Raw genomic sequence first — 18,894 nt, 5'->3', positions numbered from 1 at the left:
ACTCAGCTTTAGAAAAACGCACCTTTACAAACTGGTGGCAACTGCTGCGCCATCAGTGTCAGCGCTGAGTCGACCATACGTAGGTCTGGGCGCTCACGTGTGTGAAGTTTGTACTGTATTCGTTCCGAGGGGTGAGCACAGAATGGCACAGGTGGAACCTCCATTAGGGCCAACAAGTGCAGCACAAATGTTTTACTGTATCGAGGGAGTGAATCGACGTTTTTGAGCAAGCCTGACCCTGGTGAGACGCTGTCGAACTCGTCCAGAGGACGACCTCTGCCAAGATACTGCACACACACCGCAAACACATCACACAGGCACGTACACACCACACATCAAACGCGTGTCGCTGGGTTTGGATTGCAATGCGCTCACCACTGCCCTCACCCACTGCATAACAGGGGAAGAACACAACATCCACACTATCACTCTGCAGAAGCACACTCAACGCTCTCAGTGTCGTGAAACGCAATCCTCGTGTATAAAGAAATCGAGAGGCTCTATGAAAAAGGAGGTGACCCCACAACTGGGAACTGCAGGGATGAGACTCCCAGCGTATGGTGCTGAATGTGATCAGCACCACTGAGTGGACAGAGGCCCGCTCCTACAGCTCGTGGCTGTGAGGTGCAGTGGGATCGGTAGACAGCCGTGGGGCTGTCACTTGGGGCAATTCAGGGAGTAGAGATACAACAAGGGGTGAAATAGCAGTGGGAGTTCAGCCAAGCCTGGAGAGGAGAGGGAGTGGCTGGATTGTGAGCTCCATTGGAAGTTATAGAATCAATATCCGAGTGTAAACAACATGTAACATAATTTGATTTGAAGCTTTCGTGACTGCAGGAATTACTCTTTGGTTCTTTCGGTAAAGTCACGTAGAAAGAAAATAAATAATAGAATACGACGTTTCGATTGCAACACAAGCAACCATCATTAGGTAAGAATGAGTGAAACAAGTATAACCCGTAAAAACAACGTTTTTCACTATAAATCCTTTATATGCGTGGCGGCTAGAGTCATCTCGTCCTCTGGCTTGAGATGGCTGCCACCTATGGGTCAGATGATTGCATTGCACCATTAAGCAATTGGTAATTAAATATAAAAATTTTGTCCTAAAAAGTGTAAAATTTTTTAAAAATCTTTCACGAACATTCATTGTCGCGCACAACGAGTCTGTGTGGAAAATGTCAGCTCGATTGGATCACGGAAAGTGGGTTAAAAAACGACCGAAAGATTTGCACGGTCGTAAGCAAGCAAGCAAACTTAATATAAAGGATTTAAAAACAAATCTAATAAACTTAGAGATATAATGCAACACAACACAGAGAGTCGGCTAACCCCCCCCCCCCCTCTCTCTCTATTTAAGGCCTCGACATAGAGGCGTTGTCTTTCTGTTTGTGTCTCTCTCTCTGTGTCTCTGTATGTGTCTCTCTGTGTGTCTATGTGTGTGTCTGTCTGTGTGTCTATGTGTGTCTCTCTCTCTGCTTGTGTCTGTCTGTGTGTCTATGTGTGTCTCTCTCTGTGTGTCTATCTGCTTGTGTGTCTGTCTATGTGTCTCCGTGTCTGTGTTTTGTGTCTCTCTCAAATTTAACAATCTTTTGAAGAACGTAATCAACCAGGTAGGGTGTTGACTGTTGTGTTAGCCGACTCTCTGTGTTGTATTGCATTATATCTCTAAGTTTACTAGGTTTGTTTTTTCATTCATTCCTACCTGATGATGGTTGCTTGTTTTGCAATCGAAACGTCGCATTCTATTATTTAAGTTATTTTCTTTCTACGTGACTTTACCGAAAGAACCAAGAATATGAATCCCTGCAGTCACGAAAGCTTTAAATCAATATTTGTGTACAGTTTAGCAACATTTCATCAGCACGAACCATTGGGTCATATGGCCACGAGGAGGACTGCGTGTGGGCGTGTCTTGCAAGATCACGTGGACAACGTCGAGTGACGTGTCTATCACTACGGTGACGTCACATGAAATGGGGGCGTGGCTACCTATGCACCCACGTGAGCTCGATGCAGCCTGAGTCCTTGAGGTGAGTGGAGGCGACGAGGTGGAGATGACATCTTTATACTAAACTATCAAAACTTCACTCTGTTACCTGGCAGGGTCCACTGAGCTATACGATCCACTCTCACATGGGCGAGTCCCTTGCACGCGTTCAGACGCGTGTGGTGGGGTAAAGTGTGGGTACACCAGTGAATTCGTGTTCGGGGCCGTCCATAAATGACGTCACGCGATTTTGGACGATTTTTGACGCCCCCCCCCCCCTCGTCAGACGGCGTCACAAAAAGTCAGGCCCCCCCCTCAAATATGACGTCACAAAGCTTGCCCCCCCTAAAAAAAATAAAACATGCTTCAAATCGCTTTAAACTATTGTAATTGCAGTGCGTATTTATTGTGGCGCTGCACTCTGATGTGTAGGAGAAAACATTAAAAGTATATTTAAGTAGAACGTGTTGTCTATATTTAAAGTTGCGCATTTTGATGTGACGTCACATTTCTCAAACCCCACCTCCCATCGTCACAAATGTCTGACCCCCCCCCAGGTGCGTGACGTCATTTATGGACGGCCCCTTAGTGTTGATGATGTGTGTTATGATGTGGGCCCGTGTTGATGATGTGTTAGTGATGATGTTAGTGTTGATGTGTTAGTGATGATGTGTTAGTGATGATGTGTTAGTGTTGATGTGTTAGTGATGATGTGTTAGTGATGATGTTAGTGTTGATGTGTTAGTGATGATGTGTTAGTGATGATGTTAGTGTTGATGTGTTAGTGATGATGTGTTAGTGATGATGTGGGTCCGTGTTGTGTTCGTGATGATGTGGGATCGTGTTTATGATGTGGGTCTGTGTCATGATGTTAGTGTTGATGTGCGTCCGTGTTGATGATGTGTTAGTGATGATGTTAGTGTTGATGTGTTAGTGATGATGTGTTAGTGTTGATATGTTCGTGATTATGTGGGTCCGTGTTGATGATGTGGGTCTGTGTTAGTGATGATGTGTTAGTGATGATGTGTTAGTGTTGATGTGTTCGTGATTATGTGGGTCCGTGTTGATGATGTGGGTCTGTGTCATGATGTTAGTGTTGATGTGGGTCCGTGTTGATGATGTGTTGGTGTTGATGTGTTAGTGATGATGTGTTGGTGTTGATGTGTTCGTGATGATGTGGGTCCGTGTTGATGATGTGGGTCTGTGCCACGTGGCGACATCGCCCCCTGCTGCCGCCACGACTTGCCAGGACTCCAGAATGAGGGATCCCGGCCCTCGGCGACGCATGGCGGGCTCAGTGCTCGTTCACTGCACGTGCCCCAGCAGACTGTCCAAGGCTCTCCGTGGGTTTCTTTGTATCGGTGTGTGTGCGTAGATGGCCGCGGTTACAGATCAGGAGATGGGTGGCAGCAGGGACGTGCAGTGGAGCGCGCAGATTCCATCAAACGCCATTACCACCGGCTTTGGCAAAACCCCGCAAGGTGATCCACGCGGTGTGACATCACGACGCCCGTGTTGTGTGGGGAACGTCACGGTGGCCACAGCCTGACAGCCTGACAGCAACCATGTGCATTGTTATGGCTTGTAAACCTTGTGAGGCGAGGTGGTAACACTCGCGCCTCACAGTCAAGAAGTGCCTGGTTTCCATTCCCAACTGGGTGCCTTTCAGTGTGGAGTTTGTATGTTCTCCCCTTTTTTATTTTACTTTTATTAATTTTAATTAAATTTTTTACCTACGTGACTTTACCGAAAAAACCTAAGAGTATGTTCTCCCCCTGTTGAGCATTGGGGTTTCTCTGGGTTCTTCAACCTCTTCCCATAGCGAAAAAATATATTAAATGCATCTTGTATTGGCCAAAAAACAATCCAAAGTTAAAAAATTACCTGCACATAACTCAAATGGGATTACACAGCAGCAGTATCGCTCCTAACAAAGAGTCTAGGGACTTGGTGGTGCTTTCCTGTGTAGACAGTAACAAGTGGAACAGTAACAATCATAAAATACTAATCATTGTCGTTGTCGTTTGTGTTGGTGAAGAAATCCTGACGCTCTTTGGAGATAACCTGACCCCTATCGAGAGGAGTGAACTCTTCACCGTGGACCGTGTCTGGTATTTTGGACTCCACAACAGAGGATTAGGCACCGTGAACCTGGACTACGATGATGCCTATAACCATTACGTCTCGGTAAGACACGCCGGCTTCAGAGTGGGCGACATGGGCCACGCGTCCACTGCCCTGGTTAATACTGTGGCCATCACCACCACCACCACACACATGCACAGGGCTATCAATCACATTCTTGTCAAACACAGTAATATCATCATCATCATCATCAAGCACAGGGTCATTGCTTAAAACATCATCAAGCCCAGTGGCCACCCTGGTTAAGACGGAGTGTGCTGATTGTAAAACACGACGCATCGTCTGCTTTACAGCGGACGTTAAAGATCACGTTACATCATTCAAAGCGAGTAGGCCATTGGGTCCTGGCGTCAAGGTCCAAATTTCAAGTAGTACTTGCAAATTACTGAATTGAGGTTACGCGTAGCACCATTGCCCCCCTGCTGTGCAGAACAAACTCCACACGCTCTCTCACTCGCATTGTCACACTCTGCAGAACAGGCAGGGTACATGTACTCTATTCAGAAAGGCACTCTAGTTGGGAATTGAACCCAGCCCATTGTTGCTGTGAGCCACAATTGTTAGCAACGCCACCACCCTTTAGCCAAAATGGCATCCGACACTCGGTTACCGAGCACAGCAGATGAGTACACATCGTCTCATTCTTCATCATTTACTAGAATTGACAGAGCTCTTGGCGCTGCATGGATTATGTCTCTGTTGTCTTTGTGTAATAAGAACTGAATCAGCAGTGATGGAATGAGCGTGGATTGAATCGGTTCTTATGGTTCGATTGTTGTGTAGGTCCAATACGAGCATCTAAATTTCCGCTACGAGGTGCTGGAATGGTTGGTGCTCAAAGGTCAAAGCCAGCTCTTCAGATGCCGAGACCACAAGACCAACACCATGGTGAACGTGAAGATGTGGAGGAAGCCAACGAGGTAAGTCTTCACAATGGGAAGTGCGATTTTGAGGCTGATATTATTAACCCTGGATCGCCAGAGGGAAGCAGTACAAGAAGTGAGTTGATTTCCATTCATATGGGGATAGTGTTACCCCCCCCCCCGCCAACGTCAATGCACGGGTTTTCTCCTTGTGCTCTGGTCTCCTCCCTTGTTTCAACAAGAATTTGTTTGCTGAAATCATCTTCAAATATTGAGAACCGCAGATCTTGGGAAAATGTTGGTAGCACCAGCTGACCACCTGTATGTACGTTGAACTTTTGACTTAAAGCTTTCGTGACTGCAGGAATTCATATTCTTGGGTCTTTTGGTAAAGTCACGTAGATTTTCTTTGAACCTATCTATGCGACTTTACCTAAGAATACGTTGAACTTTGTTCGCACCGTATGTAGCCAACCGTGCTGCTGCCTTCCAGGTTGTCTGTGCTTCCGAGCACCTCCAAGTCATGCTCTCTTCAGAGAGCGAGCAACAAAATGTGCACATTACACGTCATTTATTGTTGCTGTTAATATAAAATTGTGGATTTCCTCTGTGCAGCCCCCAGGATAACCACATGCAGGCGATGGAGCTCAAGATCTTCATCAGACTTCAGGAACTGGCCAATGATTTCAATGTAAAACTTTTGGACCATTTTTACTTCAGAGGGCACAACTGCCTCGTCCTGGAGGACTTATGCAAGTACGTACCGCGCAGTCTGTTCGGGCCATGGATCTGATGATCTCACGGCACCACGCGCCGTGATAATACTGTGAAGCTGCCACGTGTCTGGGACACTCTTACACGGTCAGGCACACTCTTACACGGTCAGGCACACTCTTACACGGTCAGGCACACTCTTACACGGTCAGGCACACTCTTACACGGTCAGGCACACTCTTACACGGTCAGGCACACTCTTACACGGTCAGGCACACTCTTACACGGTCAGGCACACTCTTACACGGTCAGGCACACTCTTACACGGTCAGGCACACTCTTACACGGTCAGGCACACTCTTACACGGTCAGGCACACTCAACTGGCAGGGTGTCGTCGGCAGAGTGTTTACGCTCGCGCCTCACGACAAGAAGCACCTGGGTTCAATCCCTGACTGTTGTCTTTCTGTGTGAAGTTGGTTTGTATTCTCTCTGTTCCACAGAGATTGTGTGTGTTACAAGAGTGTGAGTGTGTGTGTGTGTTACAAGAGTGTGAGTGTGGGGTTTGTATTCTCTCTGTTCCAGAGAATGTGTGTGTGTGTTACAAGAGTGTGAGTGTGTGTGTTACAAGAGTGTGAGTGTGTGTGTGTGTTACAAGAGTGTGAGTGTGTGTGTGTGTTACAAGAGTGTGAGTGTGGGGTTTGTATTCTCTCTGTTCCACAGAGAATGTGTGTGTGTGTTACAAGAGTGTGAGTGTGGGGTTTGTATTCTCTCCCCCTGTTCCACATGGGTCCCTTCGGGTTCTCCGGTTTCCTTCCAAAGCTAAATAACCCCACAAGTAACCTGTATTTGCCCAAACATCTCGATGCGAATATATTACCTTCCAATTACCCAATTGAGATTAAACACACAGTAACACCTGACAAGGTTTTGAGAGCATTTCTTGGGTAAATAATCATAATAAACGATAATCATGAAATGACTCAGCCTTTCACAGGATGGCACTCACTGTGTTGTTGTTGTTGTTGTCTCTTTTGCAGTCCAAGTGTCTCCCATTCTATTAAATCGATGACATCCCAGCGAGACGTGATGGCGATAGTGAAACTAATCACCAAGTCCATTCTCAGAATCCTGAACCAGCTCCACGCCAAGGGGATTGTGCATGGGAACATCAAGCCGGTGAGTGGACTCCGCATTCAGTGCAACTCCACCGTGACGTCGCATCGCTATTGGGGACTGGCCCGAGAGAAAACCGGACACATTGATCAAAGCGTCGCTCTGAACGTGGAGACACAAACCAGTGCAAGTAACTAGGACTGTTTGCAAACATGCAGATACACTTATAAAGCCCGACAGCCACCCATCAGCTTCTATGCTGCTCCTAAAAACCTTTGGGATACAAACGCGCGTGAGGATGCGTTACCAACACCGTCTGTGTGCACGTTTTTTCCTAAAACGTTCACTTACAGCGAGGAGCTTCGTTTTCGTTTCCTTTAACAATCGTGATTCACGTTTGATAAGAGCACTCTCCTTTACACCGGGGCGTCTCAGAGCACTTTACACACGACATAAGGGACTGGCATCACATCTCATCTTTTTTTGTTATCCTTCCCCCACACCTCCCATTAGCATTGTCGGCTATGTACGGTGCAAAAGAAGTTCAACATATATACGTATATTTGAAAGGGCACCCCCAGTGGCAGCTGTCAGAAAACATTCCGTATTGTTATTTCGACTCCCCATTTAATGTTTTGCGGTATTTTGGTACACGACCAATCTACTGCTGGCTGAAGGTTGATCAGTCGGGCAATGGAGATGCTTGCCTACAATCTGGCACTGAGCTGCGGGCTGGTGGTTTTCTCCTACATGTACGCTATAAACAATCATTGAATGCCCGATAACACCTTCATAAACAGAGGACTGCAGACCTTGGGGGGACTTTGCCACCAGCTCAGTGCCTGGCTGCTGCCTTGTTTGTGGATCCTCCCGTTTCTGAGTCGTGCCATCTCTTCAAGACGGCAGGAACAGTGTGGCGCTTGACAAGTTGAAATTGTTACGATCTTAACCTTCGAGTGTGAATCCCTTCTACCGCCCTTATAGAGGAACTTGTCATTCAAGGACGCCCTGGCAAGAACCATCCGCATCAAAAACGTGGAGAGCAGTTTTTTTCCCGGATCTCAATGTGAGTCGTTTGTGAGAGAGTTTGTGTGTGAATGTGTTGTGAGTAAGAGAGTTTGTGTGTGAGGAGCGGTAGTGCGCTGATTAACAAATCCGGAAACCTGAGCTCAATTCCCGCTCATGGCCAACACCAGTGACAATTATCTCCACCGGTCCTGGGCCTCCCCGAGGTCGACTCAGCCTTAAATGAGTACCTGGTGCAATGAGTAAACGTCGCCACTTGGGAAACAAGGAGGAGGTTCGTGAAAGACGCGACTCGGCAGTTAAGAGGCAGTTGCCTGCCAGCAACAGCAGAGGGTAGTGGAGCGACGCTCACAACAAGTGGAGCGTCGGGCGGCTATAATACAGCGAGGTGGCACAGTAGGGGGCGCAGGTGGTGAATATGCCTGTCATCTCAGTCAACCCATGGAACCTGGGTGTGTCCTGTGACTTGCCAATGAGCCTTCGACACTTCACGTCGCCTCAATGGGCACATAGCCGAGCACAAGCACGGTGGTGACATCGCCTATACTTCGTGGCAAATGGCCAACATTCGTGAAAAAGAGCCGCACAGTTCATCGGATTTCTCCAAGATAAAGATTCTGATTCTGTTTGTGCATATCACTGTGCGTGTGATGATCGTGCCATTCAAGGCTATGTCGGTGATCTTTGTCGTTTGTCCTGGGCAGGTTCACAGATTTTCGGCACTCGTGCGTACCTTGCCCCAGAGGCTTTCCTGGGACACGCGGCCTCGTTCCCGGTTGACATGTGGGCGCTGGGCTGTACGGTGGCCGAGTTGGCTACCGGGAGAGTCCTGTTTCCGGCCGTCGGCCGATATGACCAACTTCCATGTTACATGGAGGTACGGTATTCCCACATTGCAGTTTCACTATGATTTGTGGGCTAGGCCACAGAATGACCTGGCCAAATCTTGTAGCCTCCGCCACCCAACACGGTCAAACAAAACGGATTGCTGGCGGTACGAGCGTTTATCGCAGTGATTATTATTGGTCCAGCTTAACCGATGGGGAGTTGGAGTACAATTCTCATCACCACATTCATCAATTGGATGCTTTTGCTTGAAACGATGTCAAGCATGTTCGGGATCATGATGTCTGCGCACAATGGCTTACTTGTTTCAAATAATGTCAAGGGACCTTTCGCGCCCACTGTAAATGAGGCAGATGGCGTGTTGTATTTTATGGTGAATACCGCAGTAATAACCAGGGCGGCCACTGGGTGTGAACTGCCCTTCGGCTGGGACATGCCATGAACACTGCCCTCTGCCTGTGTGTGGACCATTGGGAGTCATAGTCTAGTGGTTTGCGCACTGCTCTACGAACCCGGATACCCGAGTTCGATTCCTGCTTGCGGCGAACATTGGTGATGAATATCTGAACCGGTCCTCTCCGAGGTCGACTCAGCCTTAAATAAGGACCGTTGCGGTGTGTAAAGTTGCTGGTGTGGATTTGTGTGCCATGTACCATCATTAAAAGTTGCTCGCTAACAGCACTTGCTACGACAATCTGTTAATGCTATATGGGTGGTCTTTGTCTGTGTGATCTGTATAGGTCCTGGGAATGCCTCCTGAGAGTCTGGTGAATGCCGCGCCCGAGAGGAACAAATACTTTGGTGAGTGAGGGGGTGAGAGGGCGAGTGGAGGGACTGGGTTTAATTTGAGGGGAGTATGGGGCTGTTCTAGTTTAGTGGGGTATCACTTTGTAACTTCAATTACTTCCACGTGTTATGTCACAGCCGATATAACTCATAATAGATGTTTGTGTTAGGGTTAGGCCACGTAATGGTCTGGCCTTGTTTGTGTTGTTACGACCCTCCACCAGCCAACAGGCAAACAAATTGCTGCTGCTGTGTGTGATGCCAATTTAATAATTTTCAAATTGGGGAAATCTGGACGAAGGCACCGGCACACAATGGCCTACGTTTACAATGACACAAGATCTTTAACGTTCCACTGCGAAGCAACCCGGCGCACTGCGGCTCACGGTGAATAGGGGCCGCCGTGATAACGCGGGAGGCCAGAAGGGTTCGAATCGCGAAGCTCTGTAACGAGCGGTGAACGCGCGACTGCCGGCCCATGGCACGGAACTGGGTCGCTGCGTTTCTACGCTGCGAGTGCGCAAGGGTGGAGTGCATTGCGACTACGTTTCTCCTGTTCCGCGCGGTTCCTGCAGACCCTTTGGGCAGTCCTGTGATGTCCGGACAAGAAAGGGTACCGGGCAGTAACCCAATCAGCGTGGCCCTCGGGAGTCAGGACAGGGAGTTCAACGACTTCATCAGCCGCTGCTTGGAGTAAGAGCCCCACCAACCCCCCGGGCGAGGATTTCCCCATCGGCCACTCTCCTCCAAGCGATCAATGATCGGAGGATGTCCCATTATTGCATGATCCATAGACTTACGTAGAGACCTATAGACCCATAGACTCACATACACTTACATAGAGATGCGTAGATGTACACGAACTCTGAGGCTACTCAGCGGTTGGAAGCGGTCGCCCTCCAACAACAACGGAGGGTTGGAGGAGCGATGCTCACAATGAGCGGAGCGCTGGGTGGATAAAATTCAGTGAGGTGGCACAATGGGGAGCACAGGAGATGCACCTGCCAGTCATCCCAGCAGCAGATGGTTAACGACGACGATGATGATGGCGACGATTGTTAAAAGTGGAGGACAGCTGCTGGCCGCTATACGTTTACGGATAGGGGGAGACGCACGTGAACGCTGAAATCATAATCACCCTTCCCCCATGCGCCATGTGTGCCCCCATCTTGCCAGATGGGATCCGACTCTGCGCATGACGCCTGTCGAGGCGCTGGCGCACCCTTGGCTGGGAAGGACGCCACCGGAGGAGAGAGGGCCCAGGCAGCCAGCGGCGTCCGCCCAGAAGGATGAGATGCAACAGGACGCGTCGGTGGAGCAGCACGGGCCTGGGCCCCAAGCTGGGCTCCAGGTGGAGCAGCACGAGCCTGGGACCCAAGCTGGGCCCCAGGTGGAGCAGCACGAGCCTGGGCCCCAAGCTGGGCTCCAGGTGGAGCAGCACGAGCCTGGGCCCCAGGTGGAGCAGCACGAGCCTGGGCTCCAGGATGGGCCCCAGGTGGAGCAGCACGAGCCTGGGCGCCAGGTGGAGCAGCACGAGCCTGGGCCCCAAGCTGGGCTCCAGGTGGAGCAGCACGAGCCTGGGCCCCAGGTGGAGCAGCACGAGCCTGGGCTCCAGGATGGGCTCCAGGTGGAGCAGCACGAGCCTGGGCCCCAGGTGGAGCAGCACGAGCCTGGGCTCCAGGTGGAGCAGCACGAGCCTGGGCTCCAGGATGGGCTCCAGGTGGAGCAGCACGAGCCTGGGCCCCAGGTGGAGCAGCACGAGCCTGGGCTCCAGGTGGAGCAGCATGAGCCTGGGCTCCAGGATGGGCTCCAGGTGGAGCAGCACGAGCCTGGGCCCCAAGCTGGGCCTCAGGTGGAGCAGCACGAGCCTGGGACCCAGGATGGGCTCCAGGTGGAGCAGCACGAGCCTGGGACCCAAGATGGGCCCCAGGTGGAGCAGCACGAGCCTGGGCTCCAGGTGGAGCAGCACGAGCCTGGGCCCCAAGCTGGGCTCCAGGTGGAGCAGCACGAGCCTGGGACCCAAGCTGGGCCCCAGGTGGAGCAGCACGAGCCTGGGCCCCAAGCTGGGCTCCAGGTGGAGCAGCACGAGCCTGGGCCCCAGGTGGAGCAGCACGAGCCTGGGCTCCAGGTGGAGCAGCATGAGCCTGGGCTCCAGGATGGGCTCCAGGTGGAGCAGCACGAGCCTGGGCCCCGAGCTGGGCCTCAGGTGGAGCAGCACGAGCCTGGGACCCAGGATGGGCTCCAGGTGGAGCAGCACGAGCCTGGGACCCAAGATGGGCCCCAGGTGGAGCAGCACGAGCCTGGGCTCCAGGTGGAGCAGCACGAGCCTGGGCCCCAAGCTGGGCTCCAGGTGGAGCAGCACGAGCCTGGGCCCCAAGCTGGGCCCCAGGTGGAGCAGCACGAGCCTGGGCTCCAGGATGGGCTCCAGGTGGAGCAGCACGAGCCTGGGACCCAAGCTGGGCTCCAGGTGGAGCAGCACGAGCCTGGGCCCCAAGCTGGGCTCCAGGTGGAGCAGCACGAGCCTGGGCCCCAGCGGGCAGAGGAGAAGAAGAGCGAGGAGGAGGAGGAGAATCGGGAGCAGAAGAATGGGGAGGAGGAGAATAGGAAGAAGAAGCACGTGTTCCTGGCTCGAGTGTGCAGAGTGGTCCACTCAATCTTCCGCAATCGCTTCTTCTGCGGTGATTCACCCACCGCAGAATAGTGGGGGAACTAAGTGTGGTGATGTCGTGTAGCCAGCCCCACCCTGGGCTCTTCCATGCTGGTTTTCTTCCAGGCAGTCCTCAGAGGATGACCTCGCCGTGGTTTCCAGGTCATGGAAGAGGATAGCTGAGCCAGGGTGTGAGAGCTGAGGTGGCCTGATGCAGGATCAACCTGATTACTTTTTTGTAAATATTCACGTTGTTGTAAACCGCATAATAATAATAAAAACACTAAAATATGAAAATGAATTTGTGAAATCCATTCAAAGTGGTGTGTCGTGCAACTCGGAGTGAATGTGGGCGGAGACAGGGCGTTTCATGACAGGAGATCGGGAACGCCGTGGTGAGACTTAGCTCATATTCTTGGTTCTTTCGTTAAAGTCACAAACACTGCATTGCTGACGCCTCCGCAATCTTCCCTGGGAATTGCTTCGATTTGCGTCGTTTCCATATTCGTCGTCGTCGTCGCACCTTTCGTGAACGCGTCCCCGACGCGAGCCACCGCCAAACCCCCCACGGGGGAGAAGTTTGAGCTGCGGCTGGCGACGTGCAGAGAGAGAGGAAGACGTTCAACAAACCGCGCAGTGCAGGTCAACAACGTGCATTGTGTGCTGCTTGCTGACGCGGGGAAACCTCGCAGAATCTCAACCCCTTTGAGGAGGGCCCTCGTTCGCGTTTACAGTAGGGCCGGATAATAACCGCTACGCATTTCCCAATTGAGTAAATTTGTGAGTTACTTTTGAAACTTGGCAAATTTGGGCTTTGACGCCAGAACACAATGGCAGCCTCTTCTTCGACAGCTGTCACGGACTCCTTGGCGTGCTGCACGGACAGTGTCCAGGGTTTAGGCAGTCTCATGCTCTTCATGCATGTTTGGAACTCCCAGCTGGAGGGTCCCCAAAGCTCTCTTCCCATTATCCACGAATTTGACCCACAAGGCATCGTGAGGCGGCGGCGTCCTCATAGTCGCGGGTCTCCGGACAGCGCCGTCAGGCGGCAAACTCGTCCTCTTGCCACGGAGTCAGCAGCAAAAAAAGTCGCGGATAACCCCACAAATTGGATCTGAGATGTGGGTCGTCCCCCAATATCACCGCAGAGGAGTTCTGTGATTATTCAAGTTAAACTTTACAGTCCTTCACGGGTGGAAATTCCACATTCCTATGACGAGGGCGCGTCTCTGCACAGGATCACCACCGTTGATTTCCGAACACTCCGGCACCTTGACATGACGTCACGAGGTAGCAGCGGCCATGCGACTGCAAACAACGCGTCACAAGCGGTGTCCACCCACGTGACGACACGCGGGGCGTGACGTCATCAAGAAAGTCCCGCCGCGTGACGTCACGGCGACCAGGAAGCGGCGTGAGACGAGGGGAGACACCGGGAGACGAGGCGAGCGGCACGGGGAGAGGCACGGGGAGACGGGGAGAGGCACGGGGTGAGGGGCAGGGGAGAGGGGAGAGGAGAGGCACGGGGAGAGGGGGAGAGGGGTAGACGGGGTGAGGGCCAGGGGAGAGGGAGAGAGGAGGAGGAGGGGGAGACGGGGATGCAGCATCAGGCGCCGCTGCCGCCGGGATGGGAGATGAAGATGGAGCCCACCTCGGGGTGGCCATACTTCATCAACCACAACGAGCAGTCCACCACGTGGAGCGACCCCCGGGTAACGACCACCACCACCACACCACCACATCACTCGCGCGGGTACAACCACCACACGGCGGACACGACGAGATGCGCACTCACCAGCACTCGGGAGCCAGGCGAGCCGGCGGCTGTAGCCACTGACGATTCCCGTTGAAGACGAAGCCACTCGGCCCTCCTGCGGGCCCGGCCTTGCCGCCCCTGGGCGCCGCCGAGGGGAGCAGCGCGGTGCCCGTGGGGAGCCTCGACGGCAACGTCACGGGACGAGAGGAGGGGGGGCGCAGTGGTTGAGTCACGGCCGATGTCCGTGGCGAGAGATATCCGAACCCGTCCTGCCCTCCCACTTCTCGCCAAGCCACACTGGCCACGGGTGGTGAAGTATGGTCAAAAGGCACCCATTGACAGATGCGGCGAGCGGGGTGGGGGGAGGCATCCAAGGATTTGAACTTCCGTTCCGCGCCCACGTCCCACGCATGGGGGTGGCTGTGGTGTTGTGGCCCCAGGACGACACGAGGCCATTCTGGGTGGAGGCGACTGAATGTGATTGTTCGCTGCTGCTGCTGCTGCTGGCGGCACGTGCCCCCCCTGTGTGTGCGAGTCGCTGGGTTTGGTGCCACCGGCAGCGTGGTGGTGGTGGAGGAGGTGCCCAGGCGCAGCGGCAGAACCCCAGCCGACGATAGCTCTGATGACGATGCCCGGATTGCTGCCACTGCTCGGGGCAAGGGACCCCCCCACTCCGAACAGGAGGCGCGGGTTCTGGAGGCGCTCGCGGCGAGGAGGACGAGGAGGTCGGGACGCGGTCGCCACCGGAGCCGGCCGCCTGGCGGCTCAGCTCGGCTTAGAGAATTCATTTTCAGCGCAAGCTGCCCTCGGCTAATTGAGGCTCCTCCACGGCACGTGGAGGCACGTGGAGGAGCCTCAATGGCACTGGAGGGACTGAGGCCACCGAGGGTCGTTTACTTCGACGGGGCGTGCGCGTTTATAGCGCAAACTTAAAACAACAGCGGAGCTCCGCCGAAGGATGATTAGGCACAGGCATGGCGCGCGTTGTTGATGTCCTCTGCAGTATTTCCACTGCCCTCATTACACTCGCACGACTCCACAACCCATCATAACGCCTGTTACGCTCCCCCTCGTATCGGTGCACAGGCAGTCATGGTGGTGTTGCTATGAATAGCGTCAATCGTTCCACCACTTGTGCAGGGTTGTAAACAGGAGATGAACACTGCCTCAATGCTTGTTAACTTTTAATGGGGTATATGGGACATGAAATACACGCGTTAGTTGTCACTTCCAGGAGAAACACTCACTAGGCGCCTTAAGATATTGGAGGAATGCGCCCTACAATTAAATGTACATTATTATTAAGCGGTGCTTGTGGAAAGGTTTTGTCGCTAACACCAGGCAACCCAGCAGCAGTGCTTAACAGGCCACACGTTACTGATGAAACTTGGCAGTTAAACCCAGTCCAAAGTAAATATTGCTGGGAGGCATTGGTTGAGGAAGCCCACAGGCCTCGGAAGAGCAAGGTTACTTCGTGGGCACCGAGTCGTGCCGATGGCACCGAATTCACCATGCGGTCACTCCAATCCATGAGCACGGAGACAGTGCCCTGCACCTTACGTTCATACAAGAAACAAGGATATTCAAATCAAGAACATCGTAAATTGTTGTAATATTTGATGATGTAATATATATGGTTAAAATTCCCTTTTTTATCACGTGTTTTTACATTGGACCATGGTCAGGCCGCGGTGCCGCCAAGTGCTGTGCAAATTCTACAACCTTTTTGAGATGCAATTTGCATGAATGATGCTAATCACAAATACAATATTTAGTCCGAGTTGTAATACATTCTCTGTTTCTGTTTGCTTCATTTCAGGTTCCCATGGTAGACAATCACAGCCTCGCTGGGCAACAGGGAGCCTTCTACAACGGAGTTTCATACCCGCAACACCAAGCGGCCTTCCACCAGCCGCCTCTTAACCACAACTCCACCCCCTACCCCGCCGGCCCCGTGGTCCACGCACAGCACACGGCCCCCTACCCCGCCGGCCCCGCGGCCCACGGACAAAACGCCACGAACCACGCGAACCAACCGCCGTACTCCATGGGTTACCACGCGGGTCCCCAGCCTGCGCCCGTGCCCGGCGTGGGCCCAACCCCGCACCTCGCACCGGCTCAGCCGTCTCCCTACCACCCTTATCCCCACAGTGCGGCGCCCTACACCACCCAGCCCGGGGCGCAGCAGTCTTTGTCGCACGCACACGCCACCTCGCATGTCCCTCGGCCGCATGTCGCCCCTTCTTCGCAGGTAGCAGGAGCTGCCCAGGCCCAGGCGTGCCACGTGGTGAGTGCGCGTTCGCGCCGGTCGGTTAGCGCCCTCCTTTATGCCACGGTAACGTCAAGTTCGACGGAGGTTCGGGCTGCGCTAAGTTGTCACCTTTTTTAAAAGGTCGCCTCCAGCTTACGGCAATTGTGTAATAGCGTACCATCGTGCAGCGTCACGAATTGTCGCGGGTTTATTTTCTAAAAGAATCTGTAAGGTGACGTCATGGTGGTGCACGGTCGGTGGAGCCGCCTTGAGATTTTTCCTGGCGAAGATCCACCGTGACGAACAGCTCACCGCGGTTTCACATGGATCCGCAGGCTGTCTTAGCCCGGAGGTTCAGTTGCCTTGTGCCGTCCGCAGCCCGGCAGGAATGGAGTCGGCGAGGGCTCCGAGCTACACCGAGCGGCCCGGCACATCCGCCGGCCCGATGACGGGGGCGCCGCTGTCGCCCCGGCGACATGGAGTGGGCCCTCGCGTAGCGCCCAGCCCGTGCTCATCCCGCCCGACGCTCGGCAGCGCGCGGCCCAGCAGCGTGCCGAGGCGCTGCCCGGCGTGCGCGAGGTGAATTCCATCATGGCGGTGGTGCGCAGCCTGGAGGTTGAGGTGCGCGCCTTCGAGGGCCGGCGCTCGGACAAGGCCTACCTGGTACTTGAGGAGATGCTGACCAAGGAGGTGCTCAAGCTGGACACGGTGGACACGGGCGGGCATGAGGAAGTGCGGCAGGCTCGCAAGCAGGCCATCCGTGAGGTCCAGGCCATCCTGGAGCACCTGGAGCTCAAGGCCCAGATCTTCGAGGGCTGACGGCCCGTTTTGCACGCGCATGGTGAGGGGTGCGTGTACGCGGTGGCCACTGGTCATAGCATGCACTCGCCATGCCGGTGATTTAGTTCAATAACATAATCCCAAATAAGTTATCGAAAGCATGAAAATTTTACCCCAATTACTTCAAAATATACAGGAGACTTTTGAATATCACGGAGGTTACATTCTTGTAAAGTTCCGCAAAAGCCGAAACCGCGATATTCAATACTTAAGCCTTACCTAAATAATGGAGTTAGGTACACGGCAACCAAAAATAGACGCATCACAATTGAAATGAAAACTGTACTTTATGCCCAGTTAACTAAAAACTAAGTAATTGAAATAACACGTAAAAACTAAATTTAAAAAACATTCCTTGTAGTAGTAGTATAAATACTGAATACTGTACTTACCGATGATGATCCACAGCGGGTGTGTGTGTGTTTGTCCGTGAGTGGGGAGTGGTAGTGCTATGGTTTGCGAGCTGTGCTACGAATCCAGCGACCCGAATTCGATTCTCGGACACGCCCAACACCAATGACGATTATCTGAATGGGTTCTGGGCCTCCCCGAGGTCGACTCAGCCTGAAATTAGTACCTGATGTGGTGTGTACATATTTCCACTGGGGAGACAAAGGCGGCTGGTCGTGGTTCTGGCCACCCACACCCTCGTGTGGCGTGCCGGCCTTCATAGGTGCTCGCAAACAGCACTTGCCCCAAGTCTGTTAATAGGCTATATCAGGGGTCTTCATCTTTGTTTCTCCACGAGATGGTTGGGCGGCAAAAGTTGAGGTGCTACTGACTGCCTCGCATCCCTCGCCTGCCCCGCACCACACTATCAGCCAATGACACAGTACTTCTGGGTATAGTGTACCCGCAAAATGCCAAAACGAACCCCCACGATAGCTAAATTGGTGCAGAGGTTGCCCGTGATAAGTGGAAATCGTGAACAATGAACCCACGATATTCAAGGGTGTCACCTTTATTTGGTAAGTACATTCGTGCAGCCAATATTTTGGATCTTTGGAGAAACTGGGCAAGTCACTGGCTGTGAGAATTTCCGTCGCGTTCGCGAGTGACAAGTTTGGGCCGTGCTGATGGTGGGGTCTAAGGCGTACCCGTGGGCTCTTTCCCCCGCTCTAAATTCACACGATCGTACGGTTACCTTGTAGATGCACACGGCTGACGTAGTTTGGAGTTGCGTGGGATTGCAGATGGGTCATATGTCTTTGTACAATTCCTGTTAAATTTTGCGCTGTTCTGAACTGTTAGGATCTGAATCCTCGGCAGCTGTGGTCACGACGGAATGTGGAGCTGGGGGCATTCGCAAACGCTGTTGTGGCATTGTACTTCTGTTGAATACCCCTCTATCTTTTTGTGTTTATGCAACATTGTGTTCCTCTTTAGATATATGCACATTGCCTTACTTTGACAAATTAGCAGTTCAAAATCATTTTAACTATTTCTTTTCCAATAAAGCTTTAGTCTGTACTATTCTACACTCGGCTTGTTTCACAGTCCATGCTTAACGTGAGGATGGTGACAATGTTGTTCTCTACACACAGGGGGGATCCCCTGGCTCACGAGACTCGTTTGGGGAGATTCTGATCCTCGCAGTGCTGCGGGGATGAGTGCGACTGCTATCCTAGAAGCTGCAGTCAATTCCACGAATCCCACGATACCACGCTGCTTCGAGGTAGAATTCCATCTGGATTCTGGACTTGACTTGTAAATGCTGAGCTCTAATATGCATCTACAGACCTCTTTGTAATCCACTGCAGGATGAGGGCCTCCCCACACGTTGTCGGTTATTTTACCACACTTGACCATGCCCGTAAGTGTGGCCGAGTGAAGGCAGTGGAGGAGAGACGTCCAAGCTTGGTGCATCATAATGCATGTTGCTGCACTACCGTCTGACGACAACATCGGTTCCTGC

General features: G+C 52.6%; 3 protein-coding genes across 4 annotated transcripts; all 3 read left to right on the top strand.

Annotated features, from left to right (window-relative positions):
• The first annotated feature begins 1,978 nt into the window (after positions 1-1,978).
• LOC144721804 (dual specificity tyrosine-phosphorylation-regulated kinase 4-like) lies at positions 1,979-5,791 on the top strand. The gene is made up of 5 exons (XM_078599727.1): positions 1,979-2,033; positions 3,366-3,471; positions 4,029-4,177; positions 4,919-5,055; positions 5,614-5,791. The coding sequence occupies exons 2-5, from the start codon at positions 3,366-3,368 to the stop codon at positions 5,789-5,791; spliced, it is 570 nt and encodes a 189-aa protein (XP_078455853.1). The 5' UTR covers positions 1,979-2,033.
• A 957-nt stretch (positions 5,792-6,748) lies between these two features.
• On the top strand, positions 6,749-12,869 carry LOC144721803 (dual specificity tyrosine-phosphorylation-regulated kinase 4-like). The gene is made up of 8 exons (XM_078599726.1): positions 6,749-6,890; positions 7,812-7,893; positions 8,558-8,730; positions 9,440-9,500; positions 10,061-10,178; positions 10,662-11,007; positions 11,992-12,117; positions 12,825-12,869. The coding sequence occupies exons 1-8, from the start codon at positions 6,780-6,782 to the stop codon at positions 12,867-12,869; spliced, it is 1,062 nt and encodes a 353-aa protein (XP_078455852.1). The 5' UTR covers positions 6,749-6,779.
• Positions 12,870-13,524: 655 nt separating this feature from the next.
• On the top strand, positions 13,525-18,457 carry LOC144721764 (BAG family molecular chaperone regulator 3-like). 2 transcript variants are annotated; one of them, XM_078599663.1, is made up of 4 exons: positions 13,762-13,844; positions 14,449-14,613; positions 15,708-16,175; positions 16,518-18,457. In XM_078599663.1, exons 3-4 carry the CDS (start codon positions 15,714-15,716, stop codon positions 16,956-16,958), a joined length of 903 nt encoding a protein of 300 aa, XP_078455789.1. In that variant the 5' UTR covers positions 13,762-13,844; positions 14,449-14,613; positions 15,708-15,713; the 3' UTR covers positions 16,959-18,457. The 2 variants fall into 2 exon arrangements, with proteins under 2 accessions (XP_078455788.1, XP_078455789.1); XM_078599662.1 differs by lacking the exon at positions 14,449-14,613 and having other exon boundaries at positions 13,525-13,844.
• The last annotated feature ends 437 nt before the right edge of the window (positions 18,458-18,894 follow it).

The sequence above is a fragment of the Lampetra planeri genome, chromosome 12 (assembly GCF_965212315.1).
Source record: "Lampetra planeri chromosome 12, kcLamPlan1.2.h2, whole genome shotgun sequence".
NCBI lineage: Eukaryota > Metazoa > Chordata > Hyperoartia > Petromyzontiformes > Petromyzontidae > Lampetra > Lampetra planeri.
The sequence above is the reverse complement of the archived record's forward strand: the minus strand, read 5'-3'. Positions and strand labels throughout refer to the sequence as shown.

Bases quoted from the DNA above. Each gene is read 5' to 3' on its own strand.
- LOC144721803 (XM_078599726.1), top strand. From the start codon at position 6,780: ATGACATCCCAGCGAGACGTGATGGCGATAGTGAAACTAATCACCAAG. The intron at 7,894-8,557 runs GTGAGTCGTTTG...TGTCCTGGGCAG, and splicing joins TTTTTTTCCCGGATCTCAAT to GTTCACAGATTTTCGGCACT. The intron at 12,118-12,824 runs GTGTGCAGAGTG...GAAACCTCGCAG, and splicing joins AGCACGTGTTCCTGGCTCGA to AATCTCAACCCCTTTGAGGA.
- LOC144721764 (XM_078599662.1), top strand. From the start codon at position 13,731: ATGCAGCATCAGGCGCCGCTGCCGCCGGGATGGGAGATGAAGATGGAG. The intron at 13,845-15,707 runs GTAACGACCACC...GCTTCATTTCAG, and splicing joins CCACGTGGAGCGACCCCCGG to GTTCCCATGGTAGACAATCA. The intron at 16,176-16,517 runs GTGAGTGCGCGT...TGCCGTCCGCAG, and splicing joins AGGCCCAGGCGTGCCACGTG to CCCGGCAGGAATGGAGTCGG.
- LOC144721804 (XM_078599727.1), top strand. From the start codon at position 3,366: ATGGCCGCGGTTACAGATCAGGAGATGGGTGGCAGCAGGGACGTGCAG. The intron at 3,472-4,028 runs GTGATCCACGCG...GTGTTGGTGAAG, and splicing joins CTTTGGCAAAACCCCGCAAG to AAATCCTGACGCTCTTTGGA. The intron at 5,056-5,613 runs GTAAGTCTTCAC...TCCTCTGTGCAG, and splicing joins ATGTGGAGGAAGCCAACGAG to CCCCCAGGATAACCACATGC.